Source organism: Electrona antarctica (genome assembly GCF_951216825.1).
Source record: "Electrona antarctica genome assembly, chromosome: 6".
In the NCBI taxonomy this organism is placed as follows: domain Eukaryota; kingdom Metazoa; phylum Chordata; class Actinopteri; order Myctophiformes; family Myctophidae; genus Electrona; species Electrona antarctica.
Window position 1 is genome coordinate 7,039,449 of NC_136811.1, and position 26,049 is coordinate 7,065,497.

Consider the following 26,049-nt stretch of genomic DNA (forward strand, 5'->3'; position numbering starts at 1 on the left):
AAAAATAGCAGATCTACAAGCTCATAGCGCGGCACCGAGTGTCGCGCTATGAGCTTGTAGATCTGCTATTTTTCAATAGCTAAAGTATAACGTAATGCTTAAAACACAAAGGGGTTCCCACCCAGAATGGGTTTGACCACGTAACTTCACGAGTAGGTATCGTCAACCAGCGATGGCAGGTAACTAAGTACATTTACTCAAGTACTTTACCGCACAATTCTGAGGTACTGTTACTTAACTCAAGTATTACATGTTTGAATACTTATTATACTCCCATCACATCTCAGGAGCAAGTATTGCACTTTTTTTTACTCCACTACTATTATTTGACGGCTTTATTTACTAGTATACTTAGTTTGCAGATTTAGATTTTTGAGATTACAAAACCTACATTAAATTGATTATATTGATTGAGTCCTTGCAGGAGTAGCAGAGGACAAAGAACTAATCGGACTGAACGATCCATTTTCACTCTTGATCAGGCCAAAAAAAAAGCTTGTATACTGTGGGAACCAACACGCGGGTTCTCGATCGAGAGGACGTCCCACTACCTACCTACGCGGACGTACTAAAAGAAAGATGCTGGTGCAGAACGCACAAATGAGCTGGCCGGATGTATGGAGAACCAAAGATGACTGGAGACGCCGATGGAGGGCTCGTCTGAGGATGACGTAGAGAGAGACATCTGAACAGCGTAGCTGGAGTCCCCCCCCCCCACACCCTCAAGGACCCCTGGGGGTCCCCTCAAGGACCCCTGGGGGTCCCCGCCAGACCCCACTTCGAGAGCAACTGACAAAGTGTATACCAGAGTACTCGGGGTCACACAAAGAACCACAGCATGCTGTACGTACATGAAATCACAACACAACACAGACTATATTATGATCAATTTACAGTGAGGTTCTGTTCGTCTCTTCCTTGTAGGTTTTGAAAGGTTCCTTCACATCAGTGTTTTGGGCAGCAAATTTCTATTTTAGTTCATAGTGTTTGGAATTAAACTATACATTTAGTTTTAGTCACATTTTTAGACACCTGGGATGTTTTAGTCTTAGTCAACTAAATGTCAAAAGTTTTTAGTCGACTAAATCTACAGTTGATTTAGTCGACTAAAATGCCGTCGTAATGACTGGTTTTACACTTTACAATAGTCGCAGCGCGACGCGTTGTGAGCTTGTAGATCGGCTATTTTCAGCATGCAACCAAGTGTAAAATGACTTATACTGGATCTCTTGTCCACTATAGTCCCTTCCTTAACATTTTAGTCTAGTTTTTATTTGTTGACGAAATTGTCAATATATTTAGTCTCAGTTTCAGTCGTCATAGCTTAGTTTTCATTTAGTTTCCATTTAGTTTCCGTCAGTGAAAAACGGTAGTCGACAAACATTTTTCGTCTTGGTAGTATTAGTCGACGAAATCAACACTGCTTCACATGTACGTACACGTTTGACAACCACCGCACTACTGTCCTCCACACACCATCAGTGGGCGTTTGCGTTGACAGTCGGGGGCCGCAGTGCCCATGGGGGAATCGAATCGGCAATGACTATATTGAGGATACGAAAAATATCGGGAGGAAACCAAACCTCATAACTCAAATGTTCATTTTTCAGGAAATGAAAAATATACATCTTTCAGGAAATTAAGAAAACCATATATTTTTTAAAACAAAGCAATACAGCCTCATCAAAGTTGGTGTTGTAACTTTATATATTGTCAATTACTTCCATGAGAGGGGGAGTTAGTTGCTTTAGCAGACATTTTGAGGGTCCAATGGAGTTAAGAGGTTTTGTCCAAAGCACATTTTTACTACTTTCCATTGGTTCAATATTTTCGAAACAGCACACAGACGTAAAGGGTGTTCAATAGCACTGATTTATGCCCAAAAAAAATCAAAAACCTCAAACATGGAGTTATGAGGTTTCCTCCCGACAGTAACGATTATGCAGTCCATGGAGCCTTTTTGAGTGGTGCAAACCACTCCAATAACCAGCTTTGTCTGTACCCTTGTCTGTACCCGTGTACCTGTACATGTGTACCTGGCCCCACGTACATGTGAGCATGGTTGCTATGGTTAGTGTGTGACGTCACTGCACCACTCAGTTCACACGGGTGTGATTTTTTTTGTGCTGACGGACCGACAGATGCGTACACATGCACACACACACACTTTATCTATTCTCTGCATGGTCCTGGGCTGTGCGAGTACGTGTGCCGGCAGGAAGCCATGTTTTTTTTTTTTTTGCGTACCAGTTGGCAGGTGTAGTGATACGTCGTCGCCGTGGAAACCGCGGTCGCTGATGCTAATAGTTCTACGCACGCACCAGAGGTATTTTCTGCTGAGCTGGCGTCGTCCTCCATCGTGGGAAGTTTTCAGCCTGTCGCCATGGAAACTGCCTGCCTGCCTGCCGCTGATTCCCCTGCCCATGCGTATATAGCCTCCCTCCACACACACACACACACACACACACACCTACACACACACACCTACTCCCTCTACCTTCTCTGTGTGACTGTACCTCCTCTCACTGCAGTCTAGGTGTCTGTTCTATAGGCCCCCCTGCTTTTCCTTCTACACCAAAATCTATACTTATAAACCCATTCTGAACCCCTTTTGGTGTTTTAAGCATTGTTCTGCTTTAGCTGTTGGAAAAATAGCAGATCTACAAGCTCATACAATTTACAATTTAGGCATTTAGCAGACGCTCTTAATCCAGAGCGACTTACATTAAGCAAGAACAAAAAGCATGGGAATACATCACATATATAAACAGCATTTATCAAGAAACATGCGTAAGCTAAGAACGTAACTAGAACATATCTATATATAATGACACTATACATATAAGCTATACATATATATTATACTATGCTGTACTGTTATTGTGCTGTCTACATGACATGCTATAAGTCTGTTTCAAATGCTATCTAAGTCTAAAGAAGTGCTGTCTAAGGGGGTAAGGTAAGTGCTATGGGCCATGGTGGAGTCTGAAAAGGTGGGTTTTCAAACTACGGCGGAAGATCGGGAGTGATGCTGCAGTTCTGATTGCAACGGGAAGTGCGTTCCACAGTTTTGGGGCCAGAAGGGAGAAGAGTTTGGGACGTGTGGAGCGTTGTCCCGGCGTTTTTAGCGAGGGTACTTCCAGCTTCCCTGCGTTGGCTGATCTGAGTGCTCGGGAGGGTTTGTAGGGTTCAATCATGCTTGCAAGATATGGGGGAGCCATACCTTTGGTTGCTTTAAATGCCAGCATCAGAGTTTTGTATTCTGTGCGGGCAGCGACCGGGAGCCAGTGCAGGGAGCGGAGCAGGGGGGAGACATGTGAGAATTTTGGCTGGTTGAAGACCAAGCGAGCTGCGGCATTTTGGATCAGTTGGAGAGGCTTAAGTGCACATGCCGGTAGGCCAGTGAGGAGGGAGTTACAATAGTCAAGTTTTGACAAGACTGTTGTCTGGATTAGGAGCTGGGCTGATTCCTGGGTGAGGAACGGTCTAATTCGTCGTATGTTATAGTGTGAACCTACAGGATCGAGTGACAGCTGTGATGTGAGTTTTGAACGAGAGCTGACTGTCCAGGACTACACCAAGGTTCCTGGCTGTTGGGACAGACGTTACCAGGGCGTTGTCTACGGAAATAGTTAGCTCCCGCATAGGGCAGGACTTAGCTGGGAAGAAGAGAAGCTCAGTCTTGTCTGGGTTCAGCTTGAGGTGGTTGGAGGACATCCACTGTGAGATGTCAGCCAGGCATGCAGTGAAGCGCTCTTACACCTGGGTGGCAGAGGGGGGGAAGGATAGAAACAGTTGTGTGTCATCGGCATAGCAGTGATAGGATATATTGTGAGCAGAGATGATAGTGCCAAGGGATTTAGTGTACAGTGAGAAAAGGAGGGGACCAAGTACAGATCCCTGTGGGACCCCAGTTTGGAGGGTTCGGGGGGATGATAGCAGACCTTTCCAGGAGACCTGGTAGGTCCGGTCGGTGAGATAGGAAGAGAACCACTTTAGTGCTGTCCCGCCGATGCCTAGATCCGCTAGGGTGTCTAGGAGCAGCTGGTGGTTCACTGTGTCAAATGCTGCTGATAGGTCTAGGAGAATCAGGACGGCAGAGTGGGAAGCAGCCTGGGCAGCATGTGACTGCCAGCAGGGCAGTTTCCGTGGAGTGGGCCTTTTTGAATCCGGACTGGTTGGGATCCAGCAGGTTGTTCTGTGAGAGATGGAGAGAGAGCTGGTTGGAGACAACACGTTCAATGCTTTTAGACAGAAATGAAAGGAGTGATACCGGTCTGTAGTTCTTGACATCTGAGGGGTCAAGGGTTGGTTTCTTGAGGAGTGGTGTTACTCTGGCTGACTTGAGGGCAGATGGGACGCAGCCTGAGGTTACTGAGGTGTTGATGATGGAGGTGATGAAGGGGAGCAGATCAGGTGCGATGGTCTGGAAGATTGGAGACGGGACAGGGTCGAGAGGACAGGTGGTAGGTCTAGTGGAAGTCACTAGTTGTAGGACCTCGTCTGGGGAAAGAGGAGAGAAGGAGGACATGCATGGTATGTTGGGGTTAGTGTTGGTTGAGTCAGATGCCACTTTATGGGGGAGGGGGGGGGAAGGAGCTGCTGATATCATCAACCTTCTTCTCAAAGTAGTTGACAAACATCAGCAGTGAGGGATGAAGGTTGAGTGGGGGGAGGGGGCTTAAAGAGGGAGGAGAAAGTGGAGAAGAGCTTCCTTGGGTTAGAAGTACAGGATTGGATTTTGGTGTGGTAGAAAGAGGTTTTAGCAGTGGTTAGTGAGAGGGAGAAGGCAGAGAGGAGTGAGTGAAAGTGGGAGAGGTCATCAGGTAGCTTTGTCTTGCGCCACTTCCTTTCGGCTATGAGCTCGTAGGTCTGCTATTTTTTGAAAAATCGTGAAAATGTGGCGCAAGTCTTTGAATATATATATATATATATTCTTTCAGAGCGAACGTTTTTTTTTAACTCAAATCTTTGCTTCTGGGAGGTCACTGGAACAACATATTTTCAGTTGGGGGGGGGGTCGGCGGCCAAATACATATAATTCTAGGGGTCCTTGACATGAAATAGTTTGAGAACGACTGACAGAAACATGGGTTTTTCAGAAAACTGGTTTGACATCCCTCCACTGGCCTGTCATTGGTGGCTACAATCCAAAACTGGCCCCTGTAAAAAAGAAATAGCTATTTTGAGCTATTAGTGTAGATTTTCGTCTTACTACACAAACATTAAATTCCCATTGACAATGAATGGATGGTGTACGATGATAGAAGTGCCCCTCACTTCACACATGTGTGATTGTCTATATACTGTACACGTTTTTCTAACAGTGTATTATTATTATTTATTTATCCCACGATTTTTTATCCCATTTTTTTACCCAGTGTCTATTATCTAATCGCTTCCTTCTATGCATGAGGAGTCCAAGCTGCTTCTTTTCACCTGACAGTGGGGAGTTTCCCCGGCCGGACGTAGCGCGTGGAAGGAACACGTTATTCCGACCAGTTCCTTTCCCCTCCATCAGGCGCCCCGGCTGGCCAGGGGGAGGTAGTTTAGAGACCAGGATTACTGCATGTTTTTGTGAGGACACGGGGAGAACATGCAAACTCCACACAGAAAGGCCCTTTCTCCAACCCCGCCTCGGGTATGGGGGCTGAGGAGGGTACGCGGAGGAGGGTACGCGGAGGAGGGAACGCGCCCACAGCGACCCACAGTGTATTATTATTTCTTGCTTATGTGCTAGCCGCTCCAACATCTGACTTTCAGAAATGACATGCGACAGCCAAGTCTATGGACTTTTATGCCCCCCCCCCCCCAATTTCTTGAGGGGTGCAATACAGCTTTTGTCCCCATGTCTCGATATTTGCCATCGACAATGAAAGGAGAAATTAGGTCAAATGTCCTCCAAATATGACGTAAATCTTGTCCCCACACGTCTCATATTTGCCATTGACAAAACAAAGGAGAAATTAGGTCAAATGTCCTGACGTAAATTTGTGGCAACGCAAAGCGTCCCCTCACTTCACACGGGTGTGATTCTTTTACAAATCAAGCAATGCCCACACAAATTAAGGACGGAGAGAGAAAGTACTTATTGTGTTAGAGGAGACACACGCGCTTAATCTCCCTCTCTATCCGTTTCCATCGTTTCCTCATGTGTCACTTAAATGACGTTGAGGGATCAATAAGCTACGATATGAGGGCGATATGCAGGCAGAGCAGCACATAGTGTATTTCTGCTGTCCCTCTCAGTTTCCTTCCTATGTGAGTCAGTGATATTTTTGTTGAAATCGATGCTAAATATCTCTATTCTTTGAGACACACATATGGGTATTAGGGGTGGGACTATATGGGTACCTCACGATACGATATATATCGCCATATTAGGCCCTCGATAACGATAATATCACGATATTCAATATATTGCGATATTTGCGATATATCAATATATTGTATGAAATGTCATCAACGATATATCACGATATCTGCAACTACAAAATACTTGGAACTTGGAACTGTGCTCGGACACAAGGAGGGACACACACAGCTGTCTATAGTGGTTGCACCACTCAAACACTAAATTAATAATGTTTTTTTTATATATTGATATTTTAATAATCAATATCGATTATTTATCGCGGGAGGACGTATCGATATATATCGCCATATCGATATTTCAGCACACCCCTAATGGGTATAGGCCTATTTCGGGGCCATTGCTTCATGGGGTGAAACCAGCACGGCTTACCATTGAAATTGCACTAGGGACTTGTAGCATGTCATGTAGACAGCACAATAATTGCATTGTATGTAGTCATAGCACATCATAGTACATATGTATAGCATAGTATAGTATATATGTATAGTGTCATTATATAGATATGTTCTAGTTACGTTCTTAGCTTAATCTTAGCTCTGGATTAAGAGCGTCTGCTAAATGCCTAAATTGTAAATTGTCTAAATTGTGATCATATTCGAGGGGTTCTTTCTTTATTTTATTTGTTATGGGTTCATGCCCCTCCTATGCCCAGGTTTGTGTAAATACAAACATTGGCTTGTGATTGGCTGATCACCCCATAGCAATGATTTGATTGGCTGAGCAAAGTACATAATGAAGATAAAAGTGAGGGCAGAAAAGTGAGGACGGAAATTGCGATTGGTCAGAATGAGATGATGTATGATGATAAGAGCACCCCTCACTTCACACGGGGGTGATTTTTTTTCTTTTTTGAGTGGTGTAAACCACTCCTACAACTGGCTTTATTAGTTTACGTGTCTGTCTGTCTGTCTGTCTGTCTGTGAGTCTGTCTGTTCGTACCAAAAAATGAGCATGGTTGATGCTGATTGGTTGATGCTGATTTCATTACGTCAGACATTACGTCAGACCACAGCTGATCAGGCTATATAATACCTTACACCACTCAGTTCACACGGGTGTGATTTTTTTGTCATAGCGCAACATATGGTTAAGTATTGTAGTGCAGGCCCATCCATCCATCTTCAACCGCTTATCCGTAGTCGGGTCGCGGGGTCAACGGCTCCACCAGAGAGCCCCAGACTTTCCTCTTCAGAGCAACATTAGTAACTTCCTCCTGGGGGATCTCGAGGCGTTCCAGGGTCAGTTTAGAGATATATAATCTGATCCTTGGTCTCACCAAATAATTAAAACTTTGCGCGATTCTGCCAATAATCATATTCTTTGAGCCACATGTACACATCCGAGTTTTTTGCTGGGTAAAACAAAGAATCACGTGAGGTTGATCCCCTTCTCCTATTGGCTCATACTAGGACCTGACGTATGTGTAGTCAGAAGAATACGTGTTTATTATACAACGGGTCGCTTCGAGGAAGCAATCCTATTGGTTGAAACAGCTTTCTAGCCGTGCTTTTCTCCCAGAGTGCAGCAGACTCCGTGGCTAGGCTAGCTAGTGTCTTGGTACATTTGTGGTCATAGTGGCTACATCTGTCATTACATTTTTTGATTATCTTAGTTGTAGTAACTGTTGTATAATTGCAATATTACACCCGAGGTTGTTCTTTATCGTCATGAATGCACTTCTGCGATGCCTTTCTGAACTCCGGTGTTCCTGCGGCACCGGAGGCGTGCATTAATAACGATAAAGAACACCCTCTCGTGTTTAATATTGCTTAATTCAGTAGCAGGGGTCGCCCATGCATCCCTCCAGCTCAGTGCATTTTCTGTCCGGGATACCAATTTTATCCAATCAAGAGAGAGCACTCGTACAGGATGCTGTACCGATCTGTGCCAAATTCCTTGTGCGCGCCAAGGTTAATTCAGTATTTAAGTCCGACGTCATTTTGTAGTGCTACGTAACGTCCGGGTCCAAGTGGCACCAGCTCCCGTCCGCATCTCATTGTAAATAGAATATATAAACGTGTCAATCTTTTTACAATGACGTTATTTTTCAGAAAGGAAGCCATTGAGGGTTAAAATGGGTCTTAATGCTTCCAACTCGAGTAGAATTATGAATGTTTTGTACAATTGTCTATGACAAAAAAAATAAAGATGTGGATACAATAAAGACTATTATTATCATTATTATTGAAGGTGGTAACAGTCCATTTGCTCAGTAAAATATTTCGGGGGCATATTTAGAATGTTTGCAGGCTTGAGTATGTTGAATCTAGTTTGCATTAATTAGGATTTAGTTGACACAATGAAATAAAATGGCGATAGTATTCCGTGTGGGGCAGACGGCCTGTCACCGCCAGATTTGGGAGAGCAGCAGCTTTGTTGTTGCGAGGAAAGCAGTAAAATTAGACTTTCGTGGTTGTTTTCGTCTCAGATTTAGTCCGACGGAGCGTCACAGTATAACTCTATGGGGACACAAAAGCGACACAAAGTAGGACCCGGATGTATCTCAGGAGGGGGCGCTCACGTCACAGCTAAAATACTGAATAAAATCAGGTTAGGAAGCGAAGACCGTACGGTGGACTCCATGTTGCTCCCTGGAAGGAAAGAAACATGCGCAATAGGCCTATCTCACAGCCCGCTTTCCACGCCCACTTCCGGTAAATAGTGGTGTCTTTAACATGAGCATTTACACGTTTTTTTCTCTGGAGAATCTAAGTACATTTTCTAATGTAAAAATGTGACAGACCAATATTATTATGAAGCAAACAAGATGGTAAATCAGGTCGAACAGAACAAACCTTACCTTGAGAAAACAAAAGTTGTAGACTTCTTAAATTACCTCTGTTAACATGTAGGGTCTATGGAGTGACGTCACGCTATCACCACTAACCCCGAAAGGGGGCGTATTTAGGGGGGCGGGGAAATTATGTGAGATAGGCTTATTGAGACCAGGAAGTTGTACATGCACAAATGTGGGCATGTACAACTTCCTGGTCTCCGCTTCCTAACCTTATTTAATTAACCTTGGTGCGCGCTGCCAGTAGGCCAAAGAAGTACCTCCATGCATTTTCATGTTTTATATAATATTTTTTGACATATTTAAGATGTATAGTGATGAAATGGCTTTTTGGGGGGCATTTTATTTTGAAGTTTTAAGTCTGAAACGGAAGCCTGTGTGTTTCTTGAACCAATCAGAGCGTCTCATCCCTTCAGGCTATGGGACGTAGCTCCACTACATCCGCGACGCGTGGAGTGTGTTTTTTTTTTTTCAAGTGAGAGTCAGACGGCCAGCCTTGCATGTTTGCTACTGCGTGGCTTATTATTAATTTCAACCTATGTTTTCAGATACATATTTTAGCGTGCTGATTAAGTTTAAAATGAGTAATGTACTGGATGTCATCATGAATGAGATTAAAAACCGAGTATAGTTCTGTCATCAAAATCATCTGTGTTTGGAGGAACGCGCAGCAATGGGAATCAAACGGGTGATTGAAATCAATATTCCTCGGGCCGCGTTACGTCATCACTCGGCACGTTTTAGTTCAATGTAAGTACCGGTAATTAAAAATTTAGTTTTTTTTAATGGACTTTTGATATAAAAATACACAAAAATGGAAATGTTCCCATTGTTTTGGCTTCTATTATTGTTGGTATGCCCATATAATGACCACGGATATATTCGGATATATGGAAAATGTATTTTTCATACATTTTCAGAGGGGCTGTGTTCGTTGATGTGGGGAGGGTGTAGACCAGTGGTTCTCAAAGTGTGGTCCGGGGACCCCCAGGGGACTTTTATGGGGTTCCAGGGGGTCCCAGCTAGATGATGGATAGTAACCTAATGGACCCTTACAGGCCTGCGAGAGAGGTCACCCTCCCCGCCCTCAAAGCCAGAGCCACCGCCAGGAAACTCTTGTTTACACTTTTTGTATTACTTCCACTTCAATGTTTTCCTTTGTCTCCTTGACCTGCTTACAGTTACTGGCCACGACCTTGTGGGGGCAGCATTGAGAGAGAGCAGCGTGGAGAAATCTGCTGACATCACAGAGAGAGAGAGAGAGAGAGAGAGATGAGAAGGAAGGGCGGAGGGAATCAGGAGCTGGGTAATCAGAGAGAATACTGCAGCTCCCTTTTAGATTACATGCACACACACACACACACACACACACACACACACACACACACACACACACACACACACACACACACACACCGAGAGAGAGAGAGGAAGTGCATTGTGAGCTCTGAACACACACCAACCACAACAACAGCATCTCCACTGGTCTGAAAAAAGACTGACGCAAGCTTGCCTCTCTCTCTCTCTCTCTCTCTCTCTCTCTCTGAGTCTCTCCCTCTCCATCTCTAAGAGTCTCTCTCTCTCACTCCAACACACACACACAGGCAGAGTACACGTGCTGCAGGGAAGGATCTAAGTGTTGGTTCGATGAGCATTAAGATACCCCTCCCTCCCTCTCTCTCTCTCTCTCTATCCCACACACTCTCTCTCTCCCTCTCTCTCTCCTTCTCTCCTCTCTCTCTCTCTCAGTTCACCTTGGCTGTCGGGGCAGTAGCAGCAGCAGCAGCAGCAGTCGGTGTGTGGCTTGCCGTTGCGTCGGAGACACGCACATCCAGGCAGAGACATGCCGGGGGACAGCGCTCACAGGTCTGTCCCCACCGCCAGGCGCTCGGAGCGGGCAGCCGAGCAGCCGCCGGGGCTCCCTGGACCAGGTAGGACCACCCCCCCCCCCCCCCTCCCCCTGGGAAATGACCCACGCAATGGCCAGGGGAGGATAGGGAGGGAGAGAGAGGATTATGGGAGGGTGGGGGGATGACAGTATAGTCTTGAGGAGAGGAAGTGGGGGATAGAGGAGAGGAGAGGAGAGGCAGTGGGGATAGCGTTGAGGAGAGGAGAGGAGAGGAGAGGAGAGGCAGTATAAATATAAAAGGGACAGCTCGCGTTGAAACCGGAGGAGAGATGGAGGGGGAGGGGGGAGGGGGATTGAGTGAAAGTGAAGAGAACGATGACGAGGCAGGAATAAGACGAAGGATAGGATGCAGAGAGAGAGAGTGAAAGTATACAGCAGACAGACTGCATGGTATCTGACTGGACGCGTGCTTCAACTGCCATGTGGGAGACAGACAGACAGACTGTAGACAGACAGACAGATACACCTGAGTGGCAGGTAGTAGCCTGGCCCTGTCTGTCTGGCAGTGTCTGTCTGTGTGTCTGGCTGAGTGTTTAAATTGCCTTGTTGCGACCGCGTGTTCTCTCCCAAACCGCATGTCCCCCCCCCCTCCCCCATGCAACCTGCTACTCCTCTTCCTCCCCCCTCTCTCTCTCTCTCTCCACCCCCCCCCCCCCCCCCCCCCTAGCTCCCAGCAACAGCCTCCCCCGAGACCCCAGACCCCCCTCACGGCTCACACACACCCAATTACCCAATTAACCCTTCCAAGCACTTCCAACATCCTCTCATGCGTTTGTGTGTGTTTCTGGTTCCCTCCCTCCCTTAATTCCTCAGAAACAGTAACCTTGTTTTCCTTCCACCAAAAAGAGCCCCTCCCCCCCCCTATCAGCGGTGTTTTGGTGTTTTGTGGGGCAGTATTGTGTGGCTAAGACTCCTCCTCCTCCTCCCTTCACAACCAGACTCATCCCCCCCCCCCCCCCCCGCGCCATCCCAACATCAGCAGCAGTACCATGACACAGCAAGCTAACCATGCAGCAGTGTAGCGTAGCACACAGCACGCACACACGCACGCACGCACACTCGCACTCACGCACACTCTACACGGCTAAGTGTGTATGTGTAATATACTGTGGTGCTGCTGCTGCTAATGGGAAGCTTTTAAATCAGGGAGGCGAGGAGGATGAGGAGATGGATGAGGAGATGGAGTCGGATGGTCTGTGGTTTCAAATCATTTTAACAGACCAGGGTCAGATAGGGAGAGAGAGAGAGAGACAGCAGTTTTTATAGCAGTGCTTTGTGTGAGAGCTTCCGGGAAATAGTGTGGAGCAAACTCTACGTTTTTGAGGGGCTCTAGCCCCTCCTATATACAGCTTTTTGTCCCCACACATTTGTCATTGGAGAAAGTAGGTCATATGTGACCAGATTTGACTGAGAGACTGCCATCGCGCAAATTCCAGCTTTTCACCAGAGGAGACACTTTCTTTTTTTTTAGTTAATAGCACAGGCAGACTCTTCACATACTAGAGCATGTCTGAAATAAGTGTCAGAGCTGAAATCGACATGTAAATATGAAATAAATGCTTAAACATGTAGCTAGGTGTAATGTTAGAGACCACAAAAGTGAACCTTTCAAGCCTGTTTTCTCAACTCGCTGTTTTCTGCAAGACATTACTCTATAAGCCAAAACTATTGAATTTTATATATAAAACGGTGTGATTTTCGTTTCACTGTATTGTATGGTTCTCAAAATCACAGTTTTAGCAGGTAAACGATGGCAAACACAATCATATTCTGACTGCAGCAGATGTATAAAACGAGTGCTGATACAACTCATGTTACATTGACAACGGTGACCTGGAGACTTTAGTTGTTCTAGTCAGAGGACTTCTGTTAAGGGTAATATAACATGAACACAGCAATGAAACGTCGGTCAAGTTGTACTGGGTCTAGTATATGCTACAGTATGTGTAATACCAGGGGTGGGTGACTGTGTCGATGGAGAGGGCCACTATTAATGTAATTATTACATTCAAAAGAAGCTGAAGAGGACGTCAGGATATGGGGATGAAGTTTCAGGTTTATATAAGAAAAAAGGTGTACATGAAAAGTGCAGAAAATTAATCTTTAGGTATTATTTTGTCATACGCGGTTTCTCTCGGCTACTGGCTGCTATTCTCCACATGCATCAACAACAAACTCACGAAAACCCGGCTTTTTCTCACCGGATATCCGGCTCTAGATACAACTTAGCATCATGGGAAATGCAGTTTTAAGAATCGCTTAGTGGTGAATACAAATAGAAATAACAATTCTAAATGAAATCAATATATACTGTAAATAAATCAATTCTCTTTAACTCAATAAAGTCCTTTTAAACTGTAAATAGTAATAATATAAAATAAACAGCTTTCAACTATTATGCAATGAAATGTCACAACATATTAACTAATGTAACCCAAATTAAGTTACAACAACTATATTTCCACACTCACTCCAGAGGGGCCACATTATATATTCCGTTACTGTCGTAGCAAAAATAGCCGATCTACAAGCTCAAAGCTTGTAGATCAGCTATTTTTGCTATTATTTGAATTGAAATCCTGATTTATTTTTTTATTTTTTTTATTTCAAATGGCTTTAATTATAGTCATGTTAACTTTATGAACTAAATACAAATACAATAACATTTTAACTTTTTTCTGTGCCATCTACGTTTATAAACGTTCTATCTACACGTATGTTCGTAGACGACCCTATACTCTATATATGAAAGCGCAGAGCGTTTGTTTACCTTTTAGCATTGCTCCGGCTAGTATGGAGAGCCTCCGTCCCCACCGGCGATGGGATCTTTAAATCCAGCTCCGTTGAGCCCATAGAGTATATATATAATAGAGACTGAACTGGCGCGAAGCTCCGCCCCCTCCGCTATTCATGTCAGTGGAAGTTGCTCAGTGGCGTTTTGAAGCACCCGGAAGACTGCCGGAAGTACCGTCTCAGAACGTCTACTTCCGCATTTGACCACCAAATTTTGGTGGTCAAATGCGGAAGTGCAACCGAGCGCTCAATGTTAAAGCCCAGCTGCACGGGGTTTCCCGGTCATGAATCCACGGGTCCGCCTGTAGTCCCTCCTCCTACCACTAGGGAGGAGAGCCTCAACGTGGTTGAGCCTCGGTTGAGCCTTGGTTGAGCCTCCATTATAACAGGATTTTCAAAGCACTGTATCCAGGGACAAATTACCCATTGGGCCAGTGGGGCCGTGGCCCAGGGGCCCTTGGTTCTCAGGGGCCCTTTGGGGAAATTGGACCGTGAGGTACTAGGTTTGACGCCCTGAAAAGGCCCTTCATTGGCTGTTAGTTTTGTTAAACTAAAAGATGAACATGTCACGCGCACGCGTGCTATGGGGGCCCTGTAAATATTACCGGCCCAGGGGCCCTCGTAGGGGTTAATCCGTCCCTGGCTGTATCTCTAAAGGTTCGCCGCGCACCCGGCGATCGTAAATCACTTATGAGTTTGTACCGCATCGCTGAGCAAATGTAGCCGGTTGTAAAATGAGAGAAATCTTTATTTTGGCATTAAAATTATGAATTAAAAATATGAATATATGTCACTGAAAAGCTGCTATAGAGCGTCGCAGTCCCGCCCCCTACCATGGACCAGGAAATGAATCCCAATGCATTTTTCCCATAGACATTTCAAAAAGTATTTATTTAAAGATGGTTACTCCGCGGACAAAGCCAACTCGAGTCGTGACAACTCATGACAACACAAACAATATTTTGGACCAAACAAATAATTACAAAGAAGAAAAACAACAAAAAAAGTGTTGTAACCTGCCGTTTCCCGGTCATGAATCCACGGGTCCGCCTGTAGTCCCTCCTCCTACCACTAGGGAGGAGAGCCTCAACGTGGTTGAGCCTCGGTTGAGCCTTGGTTGAGCCTCCATTATAACAGGATTTTCAAAGCACTGTATCCAGGGACAAATTACCCATTGGGCCAGTGGGGCCGTGGCCCAGGGGCCCTTGGTTCTCAGGGGCCCTTTGGGGAAATTGGACCGTGAGGTACTAGGTTTGACGCCCTGAAAAGGCCCTTCATTGGCTGTTAGTTTTGTTAAACTAAAAGATGAACATGTCACGCGCACGCGTGCTATGGGGGCCCTGTAAATATTACCGGCCCAGGGGCCCTCGTAGGGGTTAATCCGTCCCTGGCTGTATCTCTAAAGGTTCGCCGCGCACCCGGCGATCGTAAATCACTTATGAGTTTGTACCGCATCGCTGAGCAAATGTAGCCGGTTGTACTGCTAGCTAAAGGCTGTGAGCTAATGTAGCCGGTTGTACTGCTAGCTAAAGGCTGTGAGCTAATGTAGCCGGTTGTACTGCTAGCTAAAGGCTGTGAGCTAATGCGACTGTGGTGTTGTACTCCTCACAAAGGCCCCCCACCTTCCTGAATAACCCGGAAGGGAAACAAGCTCCGTAGTAGTGGACAGGTAGTAGTAGTCGTAGTGGACAGGTGGGCATTTCGTAGGTGTGCGCATGCTAACACTAGATGGCGCCAAAGGAGTTCCCCTGGACTACTGTTGACGGAATTGACGGATTTAATTGATAAATACAAACCTTCCGTTGACGGAATTGACGGGCTGGTTTAATTCCCTATAATCGGGGGTTTAATGTAGCAAAATTTAGCAACTTTTGGCTAGTTTGGCTAACGGCAAAGCAAAGCAAAGTTACTATATTTACCCAGGGTAACTGGACTAAGCATCAGATACTTGTTTACAACCAGGCCCTGCTCATAGAACATTTCATGGTAGTGGTTCAATGCCTTGCTCAAGGGCACTTCAGCGGTGGTACTTTTAACGTGCCGGACGGGGGATACGAACTGGCGACCTTCCGGTATCAAGACAGCTCCGCAAACCGTTCGGCCACCGCTGCCACTCGATGTAATCTACCTAAAACCGGCCGAAATCCGCGCGTGCACGGTCGATCACGCACGCGCGTGATCGCGCATGCATCGCTGCGTAAAATGCGATATTTTGGGCTTGATTAGAGCTTAATTTGATAATAAAAAATACGATGATAGCTTAGCATTCCGGACATCTGATAGTGCTGCACAGTAGCAAAGATACTACCGGATATTTTGATCGCAAACCGGAAGTGATCTCACCAGACTCGCTCCATTTGGTCAAAATCAGCATAATGGTGACGTTACCGCCACCATCAGGACTGAGTGTCCAATACTATAGTATTGCCCCGTGAAAATGAGAGAAATCTTTATTTTGGCATTAAAATTATGAATTAAAAATATGAATATATGTCACTGAAAAGCTGCTATAGAGCGTCGCAGTCCCGCCCCCTACCATGGACCAGGAAATGAATCCCAATGCATTTTTCCCATAGACATTTCAAAAAGTATTTATTTAAAGATGGTTACTCCGCGGACAAAGCCAACTCGAGTCGTGACAACTCATGACAACACAAACAATATTTTGGACCAAACAAATAATTACAAAGAAGAAAAACAACAAAAAAAGTGTTGTAACCTGCCGTTTTTTTCTTCTTTCTAATTATTTGTTCGGCCCAAAAAATTGTGTTTGTTGTCATGATTTGTCACGACTCGAGTTGGCTTTGTCCGCGGCGTAAACGTCTTTAAATAAATACTTTCTGAAATGTCTATGAGGAAAATGAACGGAGAATCATTTCCTGGTCCATGGTAGGGGGCGGGACTGCGACGCTCTATTGGGAGTGGCAGTCCAAGGGTTGCTACTAATTTAGACTGAAGTAATTAAAGCGGGACGTGTTTGCAAATCAATAACATATCCGTATTCTGATATTAACCTGAGGGGCCACATTTAGCGATGGTGGGGGCCGCATGTGGCCCCCCGGGGGCCGCCAGTGAGCCCATGTAATACTGTAGGCCATACTGGCAAGAATGTCCTCTTGTCCGTCCTGCTCTTTGTGAGTGCAATTATGAGTTAATGGAATCTTTGCTCAGAGAGCACAGAAGCAAGAGACAAAGATGATCGACAGTCATCATTACCAGGCAGTCTAGCCCATTCTGGGCGGGAACCCATGTTTTAAGCATTATGTTGTACTTTAGCTATTGAAAAATAGCAGATCTACAAGCTCATAGCGCAGCACCGAGTGCCGCACTATGAGCTTGTAGGTCTGCTATTTTTGAAAAATCGTGAAAATGTAGTGCAAATCTTTGAATATATATATATATATTCTTTCAGAGCGAACGTTTTTAACTCGTATCTTTGCTTCTGAGGGGTTCCTGGAACAACATATTTTCAGATGGAGGGTCGGCGGCCAATTACATAATAATCCTGGGGGTCCTTGACATGAAAATGTTTGAGAACCACTGACATAGAAACATGAGGGTTTTTCAGAAAACTGTCAGGATTTAGAAGTCATTTTGTAGAAGCGTTCCCAGGTCTAAATGGGCTAGACGACGATAGCATTTTGCACTTTTTGTTTTCATGGAATTATATTATAAAGGGAGGAACAAAGTATAGAAGAAAGTATAGAGGCCTGCAGCTCCGGCTCTCGCACAGTGCCTCGCTGACGTACTGTAGACCTATTGTGGGAACCAAGGGGAAGTCTTAAGGTCTACACACACCGGGCGCGAATCGGATGCGAATAGCGGCTTTCGGTTTTCCGGGGAAAAAAAGCTATTTAAAAGTAGGGTATTAAATAGATATAAAACATATAAAACATATAAAACACTATCTTATATAAAACATTATCATAAGATCATTATTATTATCATAAGATCATTATTATTAACATTATTAAACATTAACATAAGATTAGTATCATAAGTTCTAAAAAGACTAAGTTCTAAAAAGAAATGCTTTATTTATTTTTTTCTGTTTCCTTTGTATTTTGTTTCTTTTCTTTGTTTTTGATTGATTGATTGAAATATTTATTAACAGTTTGCAGAATTACAGTACATTTCGCTGTTAACTGTGAGTGGACGACCCAATTAAGCATTACACTTGTTTACAAGAGGGTCCACCATGTTCAATTCATCAAAACATTTAGAGACGTACAAATAGACACTTCTATATAGACAAAGAACAGAACATAATGGAGGTAAAAAGGGAAAAGAAACATATACAGTGAGGGTAAAAATGGCTAGGCAAAATAAGCTTCGACTTCAGCCTATAGACCTTTTCGGTGCTACCTCTTTGTAAAAAGCTTAAATGCAAATGATGAAACGTAACATGTAAATGTGAAGCACCGAAATAAACTATTCATTAATTCGTACTGTAGACCTATTGTGGGAACCAAGGGGAAGTCTTAAGGTCTCCACACCGGGCGCGAATCGGATGCGAATTTTTTTAGCGGCGTTTCTCCATCGGTTTTTCGAAAAACGCGGCGGATGTGCAACCAGCTTTACTGTTTGATTAGCACAGAGCATGTGGTTTTCAACCTTTTTTCAATACCACGGTCCATTATTTATTTGGCGTTTTGAGCCACGAGCCTGTCGTAGAAATCTAGATACAAACATTTAATAATACCCCTTTATAAAGAGTATCTCCTAAATTGCACTCTGAGGTTATCTCATCTGTCACACCCCTGTGGTGCTGTTTGTTTTACTTCGTTACTGTGAGAAGAGGCTCAAGTCTTGGGGCTATGTTGGGGGTTGGCTGTTGTGGGAGTGGAGCTATAAAGGCTGTGACCCTATGTAGCTCTTTGAGTCAGACTGGGGTTTCCATACGTGAACAGGTCATGTAAGTTCTTGGCTCCTTACTCGAGTAAAATGCTCATACTTCCAAACTATGAATTCTTGTGTTGCCTCATTATTATGTCTTTCTGAGCATGTGTCCTACAGACTGCCTTAACAAGCCACCACCAATGAGATTTTAGCCTCGCGAGGCCCAAAACTAAAGAACATTGTGTTATCGTTGGATAAGATTTTTTGCACAATTTGGTACGGTACCATAGGGGAGATAACAGGCAAACGGAAGTATTTGACATGCTCTAATTGTGTAGACTTCTTGTAAATTAAGTAGCCTAATGCAGGTGTTTTTTTGTTTTGTTTTTTTGTGGCTTTCGCCTATTTTTTATGGAGGGACAGACAGTAGGCTGGCAGGAAATGGGGAGAGAGATGGGGGGGGGGGGGGTGAGACATGCAGTAAAAGACGTCGGGATCGGGAGTCGAACCCGCAGCACACTGACAGACTGGATTACCAGCCAAGGTGCCTGGACCGCTGAGCCACGGCCCTAATGCAATAACTTTACTCTTGAGAGCGTAAAATGAAACCAAATGGGCCCATAAGGGTCCATTTGGTTTAATTTTACACTCTCAAGAGTTAAAGATCTATAAAGAAGATCTATAAAGTCCACATAGCCACATAGCAGCTACATTAATGACGGTGTTACTTCTATAGTTTATCATTGGCCCACAGGTCTGTGTTGTATATAGCAGAAAGCGGGATGGAAATGGATCCTGAATGATGAATATTAGATTGTGTCATTGTGTTTGGAGGATCATTCATACTCCACGAGCGTTGAGGACGTTACGCAGGCCTAGCAGCTATTCAGTAGGGTCTGAAGTTGTTATTCAGAAAGGCCCTGTAGTCTCTCGAGACGAGACTGTTGACTAACGTCAATTCAAAGGAAAAGAGGGTGCTGTTTTCTCCTTTATTTGCCGATGGTGTTCTCAGATTGGTACAGTTGGGTGCCACCGATATTGTCCCTTATTATTTGACCCATTTAGGCCTGACCTCAAAATTTTAAAAAATCCTTCTAAATCCTCCAGTTTTCTGAAATAAATATTTTCACGATTTTTCAAAAATAGCAGACCTACAAGCTCGTAGCGCGCCACTCGGTGGCGCGCTATGAGCTTGTAGATCTGCTATTTTTCAATAGCTAAATTATAACATGTTTAAAAGACAAAGGGCTCCTTGCAACAAAAGGGATGTCCCGATACACTTTTTTCGTTCCCGATACCACCATTCCTGTGTTAGCCGATACGATACCGAATACCGATGTCGTGATCTAGTGTTGTGTTCATAGCTATCTAGCTATATATCTCATGTTGTGTTTATAGCTATCTAGCTATATATCTCGTGTTGTGTTCATAGCTATCTCGCTATATATCTCGTGTTGTGTTCATAGCTATCTCGCTATATATCTCGTGTTGTGTTCATAGCTATCTCGCTATATATCTCGTGTTGTGTTTATAGCTATCTAGCTATATATCTCGTGTTGTGTTTATAGCTATCTAGCTATATATCTCGTGTTGTGTTCATAGCTATCTAGCTATATATCTCGTGTTGTGTTCATAGCTATCTAGCTCTCGTGTTGTGTTTATAGCTATCTAGCTATATATCTCGTGTTGTGTTTATAGCAGACTCCTCACTCATAATGTGCACTTGCAGTTCGGGCAACTCGAAAACAAACTCCCAACATATTTATTTACCTGCCATAGTGTCAACCCTTTACCCCTGTTTCGGATCGGTGGTTAGACTGGCATTTTCGCCGATACCGATATGAACCGTATTATGACAAATAAGGGCCGATACTGATACTTTTCCCGATACCGATACAGTATCGGGACATCTCTAGTTTTATGGACATGTCACACCAGTGCTAGCAGCTGCTATTGGGGTTAATGGTTTCTTGCAACTGCATGGAACTAGTCGCAACCTTGCGTGGTGAATCATTGGTACGGTTTGGGCCTATGTTGTAACCGGCCCTTGGAAATAAATGTCCCACACCAAAGTTCCAGACTATAATATCTACTGTACGCAGTGATATCAGTCTGGCCATGCCATGCCAGGCTGGGAACCGGCTGGCATGGCTTCATGTGTACTTTGGACTTCAGTGTAGAGTTGTCCCGATACCATTTTTTTCAGACAGAGTACGAATACAAGTACTTAAATTTGAATACTCGCCAATACCGATACCGAGTACCGATAAGAGTACTTTATTTTTGTTGAGTAACCACTTATTTTACCGCCTTAGATATGCAGATGGATCTCCGATCTACACTTGTCAGTTCATGCTTGTAGATCGGCTGTTTTTGGCGATTTGCTGCAGTATTGGGTTAGACTTGCTCCCGTTGCATTCGTTCAGCCTATAGTGTCAATTGGATGTTTTGGTACTCGGGTCAAAGTATCGGGGGCTGGTACCGAGTATGAGTACTTGAGGGTGGGTATCGGCCCGGTATATCGGAACAACTCTACTTCAGTGGCCGGTCTGTGACGTATAATACATCCATGATATGGAAGTCAAACGAGTCATATGATATGTCATATGATATGGAAGTCAAACGAGGACTAATTCACCCATGCACATCTTCACATGCACATGACGGATCCTCTTATACAGATAGCTACGGTTTTATTTTGAGCGTCCTCATTTTGTGGGCATGACATTCTAAGAAATAATTATAGTGAAAATAGCAGATCTACGTGTCGTGAGCCCAGGGCAGCCCATCTCCTGTTTCCGTAGCGCTGTGAGGCAGCTTGATGTACAAGTACACACCCCCTGGACATGATGGACAGCAGCGGTTCCCAAAGTGGGGTCCGGGGACCCCCACGGGTCCTTGAGGGAGTTCCAGGGGGTCCCCAGCTAAATGATAGTTTGGAACCAAATGGACCCTTATGGGTCTGTAAGTCTGAGAGTGTACAAATGGGTTAGGGTCCATTTGGTTCCATTTGTACACTCTCAGAGTTAACTTAACATTGATTTTACAATATAAATTGGGGGGTCCCAGAGATAGAAATGCCATTAAATGGGGGTCCGTATAGACTAATGCATGTCAAACTGGGGGTCCTTGAAATTAAACTGGTTGAGAATCACTGCTAGAGCCGTATTAATCTTCCCTGGCATATCTTTTCAAATGGGGGTCCGCGGGCTAATTGGTGTAAATTGTGGGGTCCTTGACATGAAAATGTTTGGGAACCAATGATGTACAGTACAAGACTACAAGGACACCCCCTGGACATGACGCTAGTATGTCGAAGGGACTTACCCCCCCAATCCAACCCTTGCTGAGTGTCAAGCAGGGAGGCACTGGGTCCCATTCTTCAGTGTCTTTGGTATGACCCGGCCGGGGATCGAACCCCCGACCTCCCAGTCTCAGGGCGGACACTCTAACCACGAGGTCACTGAGCTGGTTGGTAGTGGTGAGCTTGTAGATCGGGGATTTCTAAAAAGTAGCACAATCATCCGGAGACCGGATGATCATATCAGACTGTGGCTGTACTGGTCAGCTCCCAGTGGTCAACAGTATTAGACTGTGGCTGTACTGGTCAGCTCCCAGTGACCAACAGTAGTAGACTGTGGCTGTACTGGTCAGCTCCCAGTGGTCAACAGTATTAGACTGTGGTTGTACTGGTCAGCTCACAGTGACCAACAGTATTAGACTGTGGCTGTACTGGTCAGCTCCCAGTGACCAACAGTATTAGACTGTGGTTGTACTGGTCAGCTCACAGTTCAACAGTATTAGACTGTGGCTGTACTGGTCAGCTCCCAGTGGTCAACAGTATTAGACTGTGGCTGTACTGGTCAGCTCCCAGTGACCAACAGTATTAGACTGTGGCTGTACTGGTCAGCTCCCAGTGACCAACAGTAGTAGACTATTGTTTGTATTTCATACTGTGGTTGGCTCCCAGTTAACAGGAAAATCACACTTAAAGGGCTTTATTGAAAAATAACAAATAATGGTTGACCGGTGGGGTCCCCCAGGGCTCTTTACTTGGTACACTCCTTTTTTGCCATTAGTGATAATATCCAGTCGTGGCTGTTTTCATTAATGTGGTGGAGAAGGGGAAAAAAAACGTGAGAGTGGTCTAATAACATCCTGGCTCCCATAATGCATCTCTGACATCTGCAGATTCTGGGGTTCCTGTCAGGCGAGCCTTTTGTTTGCTTTCTGCCTCCATTTCTCTGATGATGATTGTATTTGTAGCGACGTATCGTATAGTAGACACAAGGCCAATGAGGTTCTGGCATTACCATATCGATGCCATGATTGCCGCCATCATCATATCGACGACGTCGGGTCATTTCAAAATGTGGGCAATCGTTTCACACCGATTCTGTCTGTCCCGATTCAATTATAAGACTCAAGTTAAATATGAAGCGAAATCTTTATTATACAGAACATGCATTAACATTTTGTTTTTCCGTAGAGGTGAGGTACTATAAGTTGGCCTACTGGCAGTAAAACTGTGGCGCTAATCGGTTTGCGAGATGATATAGCTCCAGAAAAAGAGAGAGAGAGAGAGAGAGAGACACACACACACACACACACACACACAGCTTCGCTCCTACGGTAGAATAAAGTGCTTTCTTGGCATGGATGTCAGTAGAGGAAGGCAGAGAGACATAGACCTTGTCTGACAGAGAGAGAGAGAGAGAGAGAGAGAGAGAGAGAGTGGTGAGGAGAGCATGTGACTGCTGATCTGTGCTCTCTCTCTCTCTCTCTCTCTCTCTCTCTCTCTCTCTCTCTCTCTCTCTCTCTCTCTCTCCTATCTACAGTATCAATTCCTATTTGTCTCTTGATCTCTTCCTGCATCTCTCTCTCTCTCTCTCTCTCTGTCTCTCTCTGTCTCTCTCTCTCCCTCTCATTAAAGATTGTAACACAGTCTCTCCCGTGGGGCTCGCAGGCCAGCCACTGCATCAGCCTCGTATGACGCAGCTCCTTATTGCATGGCCTGCTCTGCCGTGGCCTAGGCCGGCGGTCTCTCTCTCTCTCTCTCTCTCGCTCGCTCGCTTCCACACTATACAGCTCTGCCTCGGAGGAGGAGGAGGAGGGCACCCCTATATAACCGGGGGCCAGACAATCAGCCAAATAAGACCAGGGGGAGACGGACAGACATGTAGTCGAGTAGACTATCTGAAACGTTTAGTCTGGACTAATCGTGAAGGGTCTCTGCATGCTGCAGAGACCAGCGCTAATGCTAATGCTATCAGCGGGGTTCGAAAAGAAAGAAAAATAGCATATATAATTAGAACCATCATCAGTCTAGACAGTATATCGGAAATATATATATTTTTTTTATGAAATTGTTACATTATTTGGTAAACGTACAGTCTATACATCTCCCAAAAGGAAAGGCATACAGTATATATTTGATATTTTTTCTGACCAGAAGCCCTCCTAGCTAACACATTGACTGAAGCTGAGTCTATGGATCCTCCCACAGCCCTCCTAGCTATAACACATTGACTGAAGCTGAGTCTATGGATCCTCCCACAGCCCTCCTAGCTATAACACATTGACTGAAGCTGAGTCTATGGATCCTCACAGCCCTCCTAGCTATAACACATTGACTGAAGCTGAGTCTATGGATCCTCCCCAGCCCTCCTAGCTATAACACATTGACTGAAGCTGAGTCTATGGATCCTCCCAGCCCTCCTAGCTATAACACATTGAAGCTGAGTCTATGGATCCTCCCCAGCCCTCCTAGCTATAACACATTGTCTGAAGCAGAGTCTATGGATCCTTCCACAGCCCTCCTAGATATAACACATTGTCTGAAGCAGAGTCTATGGATCCTTCCACAGCCCTCCTAGATATAACACATTGTCTGAAGCAGAGTCTATGGATCCTTCCACAGCCCTCCTAGATATAACACATTGACTGAAGCTGAGTCTATGGATCCTCCCCAGCCCTCCTAGCTATAACACATTGACTGAAGCAGAGTCTATGGATCCTCCCACAGCCCTCCTAGCTATAACACATTGACTGAAGCTGAGTCTATGGATCCTCTAGTCTACAGCCCTCCTAGCTATAACACATTGACTGAAGCTGAGTCTATGGATCCTCCCAGCCCTCCTAGCTATAACACATTGACTGAAGCTGAGTCTATGGATCCTCACAGCCCTCCTAGCTATAACACATTGACTGAAGCAGAGTCTATGGATCCTCTAGTCTACAGCCCTCCTAGTTAACACAGCGACTGCAACCAAGTGTAACATGACTTATACTGGATCTCTTGGTCCACTAGTCCCTTCCTAACATTTTAGTCTACTTTTTATTTGTTGACGAAATCGTCAGTATATTTAGTCTTAGTTTTAGTCACCGTAGCTTAGTTTTCATTTAGTTGTCGTCAGTGGGAAAAAGGTAGTCGACGGACATTTTTCGTCTTAGTTTTAGTCGACGAAAACAACACTGCTATGATGTGATCCCAGCCCCTGGCACAGCAGTGCCAGGGGTTAGGGGGTCCCCAAATTATATAAAAAAAAAAAAAAGATTTTTAAAAAATATATATTTTCACGATTTTTCAAAAATAGCAGACCTACAAGCTCGTAGCGCGCCACTCGGTGGCGCGCTATGAGCTTGTAGATCTGCTATTTTTAAATAGCTAAATTATAACAATGCTTAAAACACCAAAAGGGGTTCCCGCCCAAAATGGTTTAAGGTTATTGTAGCAGTGCTGATGAATAATATTTCTGTTTGTGCAAACGGGCCAAAAGCACAACGTGTACCTCAACTTGCCCCCCCGAGGAGGTGTTTATACTTAATGTTCACGTTAGTGGAGGTTCAGCCAATTCATTATGATGAAATGCGTTTCGCGTGACGTTCACAAGTGTGTGTGTGTGTGTGTGTGTGTGTGTGTGTGTGTGTGTGTGTGTGTGTGTGTGTGTGAGCTTGTTGCCTTGACGTTGGACTCTGCGGGGAGATGATGTCACGTGCCTGTGCATCTCTCTCTCTGACAAACATGTGGGTTTGTGAGTGTGTGTGTGTGTGAGCAATGCATGCACGACATGCATGTGCTTAGCCATATGTTGACGTGCACAGTGAGTGACAGGATGTATTCTCTGAGGCATGACTCAGCAGAGACGCAAGGAAAGAAAACTGCACACACACACATACTGTAAACGCACACGATACAGAAAACACACGTACACGTACACACACACACACACACGCACACACACACATACTGTAAACGCACACGATACAGAAAACACACGTACACGTACACACACACGCACACACACACATACTGTAAACGCACACGATACAGAAAAC

At 44.8% G+C, this 26,049-nt stretch overlaps 1 protein-coding gene across 2 annotated transcripts in view; it reads left to right on the plus strand.

Annotated features, from left to right (window-relative positions):
- Positions 1-9,663: 9,663 nt before the first annotated feature.
- nacad (NAC alpha domain containing) overlaps positions 9,664-26,049 on the plus strand; it is a 69,584-nt gene continuing 53,198 nt past the window's right edge. Inside the window, exons 1-3 of one of the 2 annotated variants that reach the window (XM_079504721.1) lie at positions 9,664-9,920; positions 10,352-10,476; positions 10,920-11,101. In XM_079504721.1, coding sequence (XP_079360847.1) covers positions 11,014-11,101 — 88 coding nt within the window. In that variant the 5' untranslated portion in view covers positions 9,664-9,920; positions 10,352-10,476; positions 10,920-11,013. The remainder of the gene's footprint in view (positions 9,921-10,351; positions 10,477-10,919; positions 11,102-26,049) is intronic. The other variant, XM_079504722.1, reaches the window with a different exon arrangement.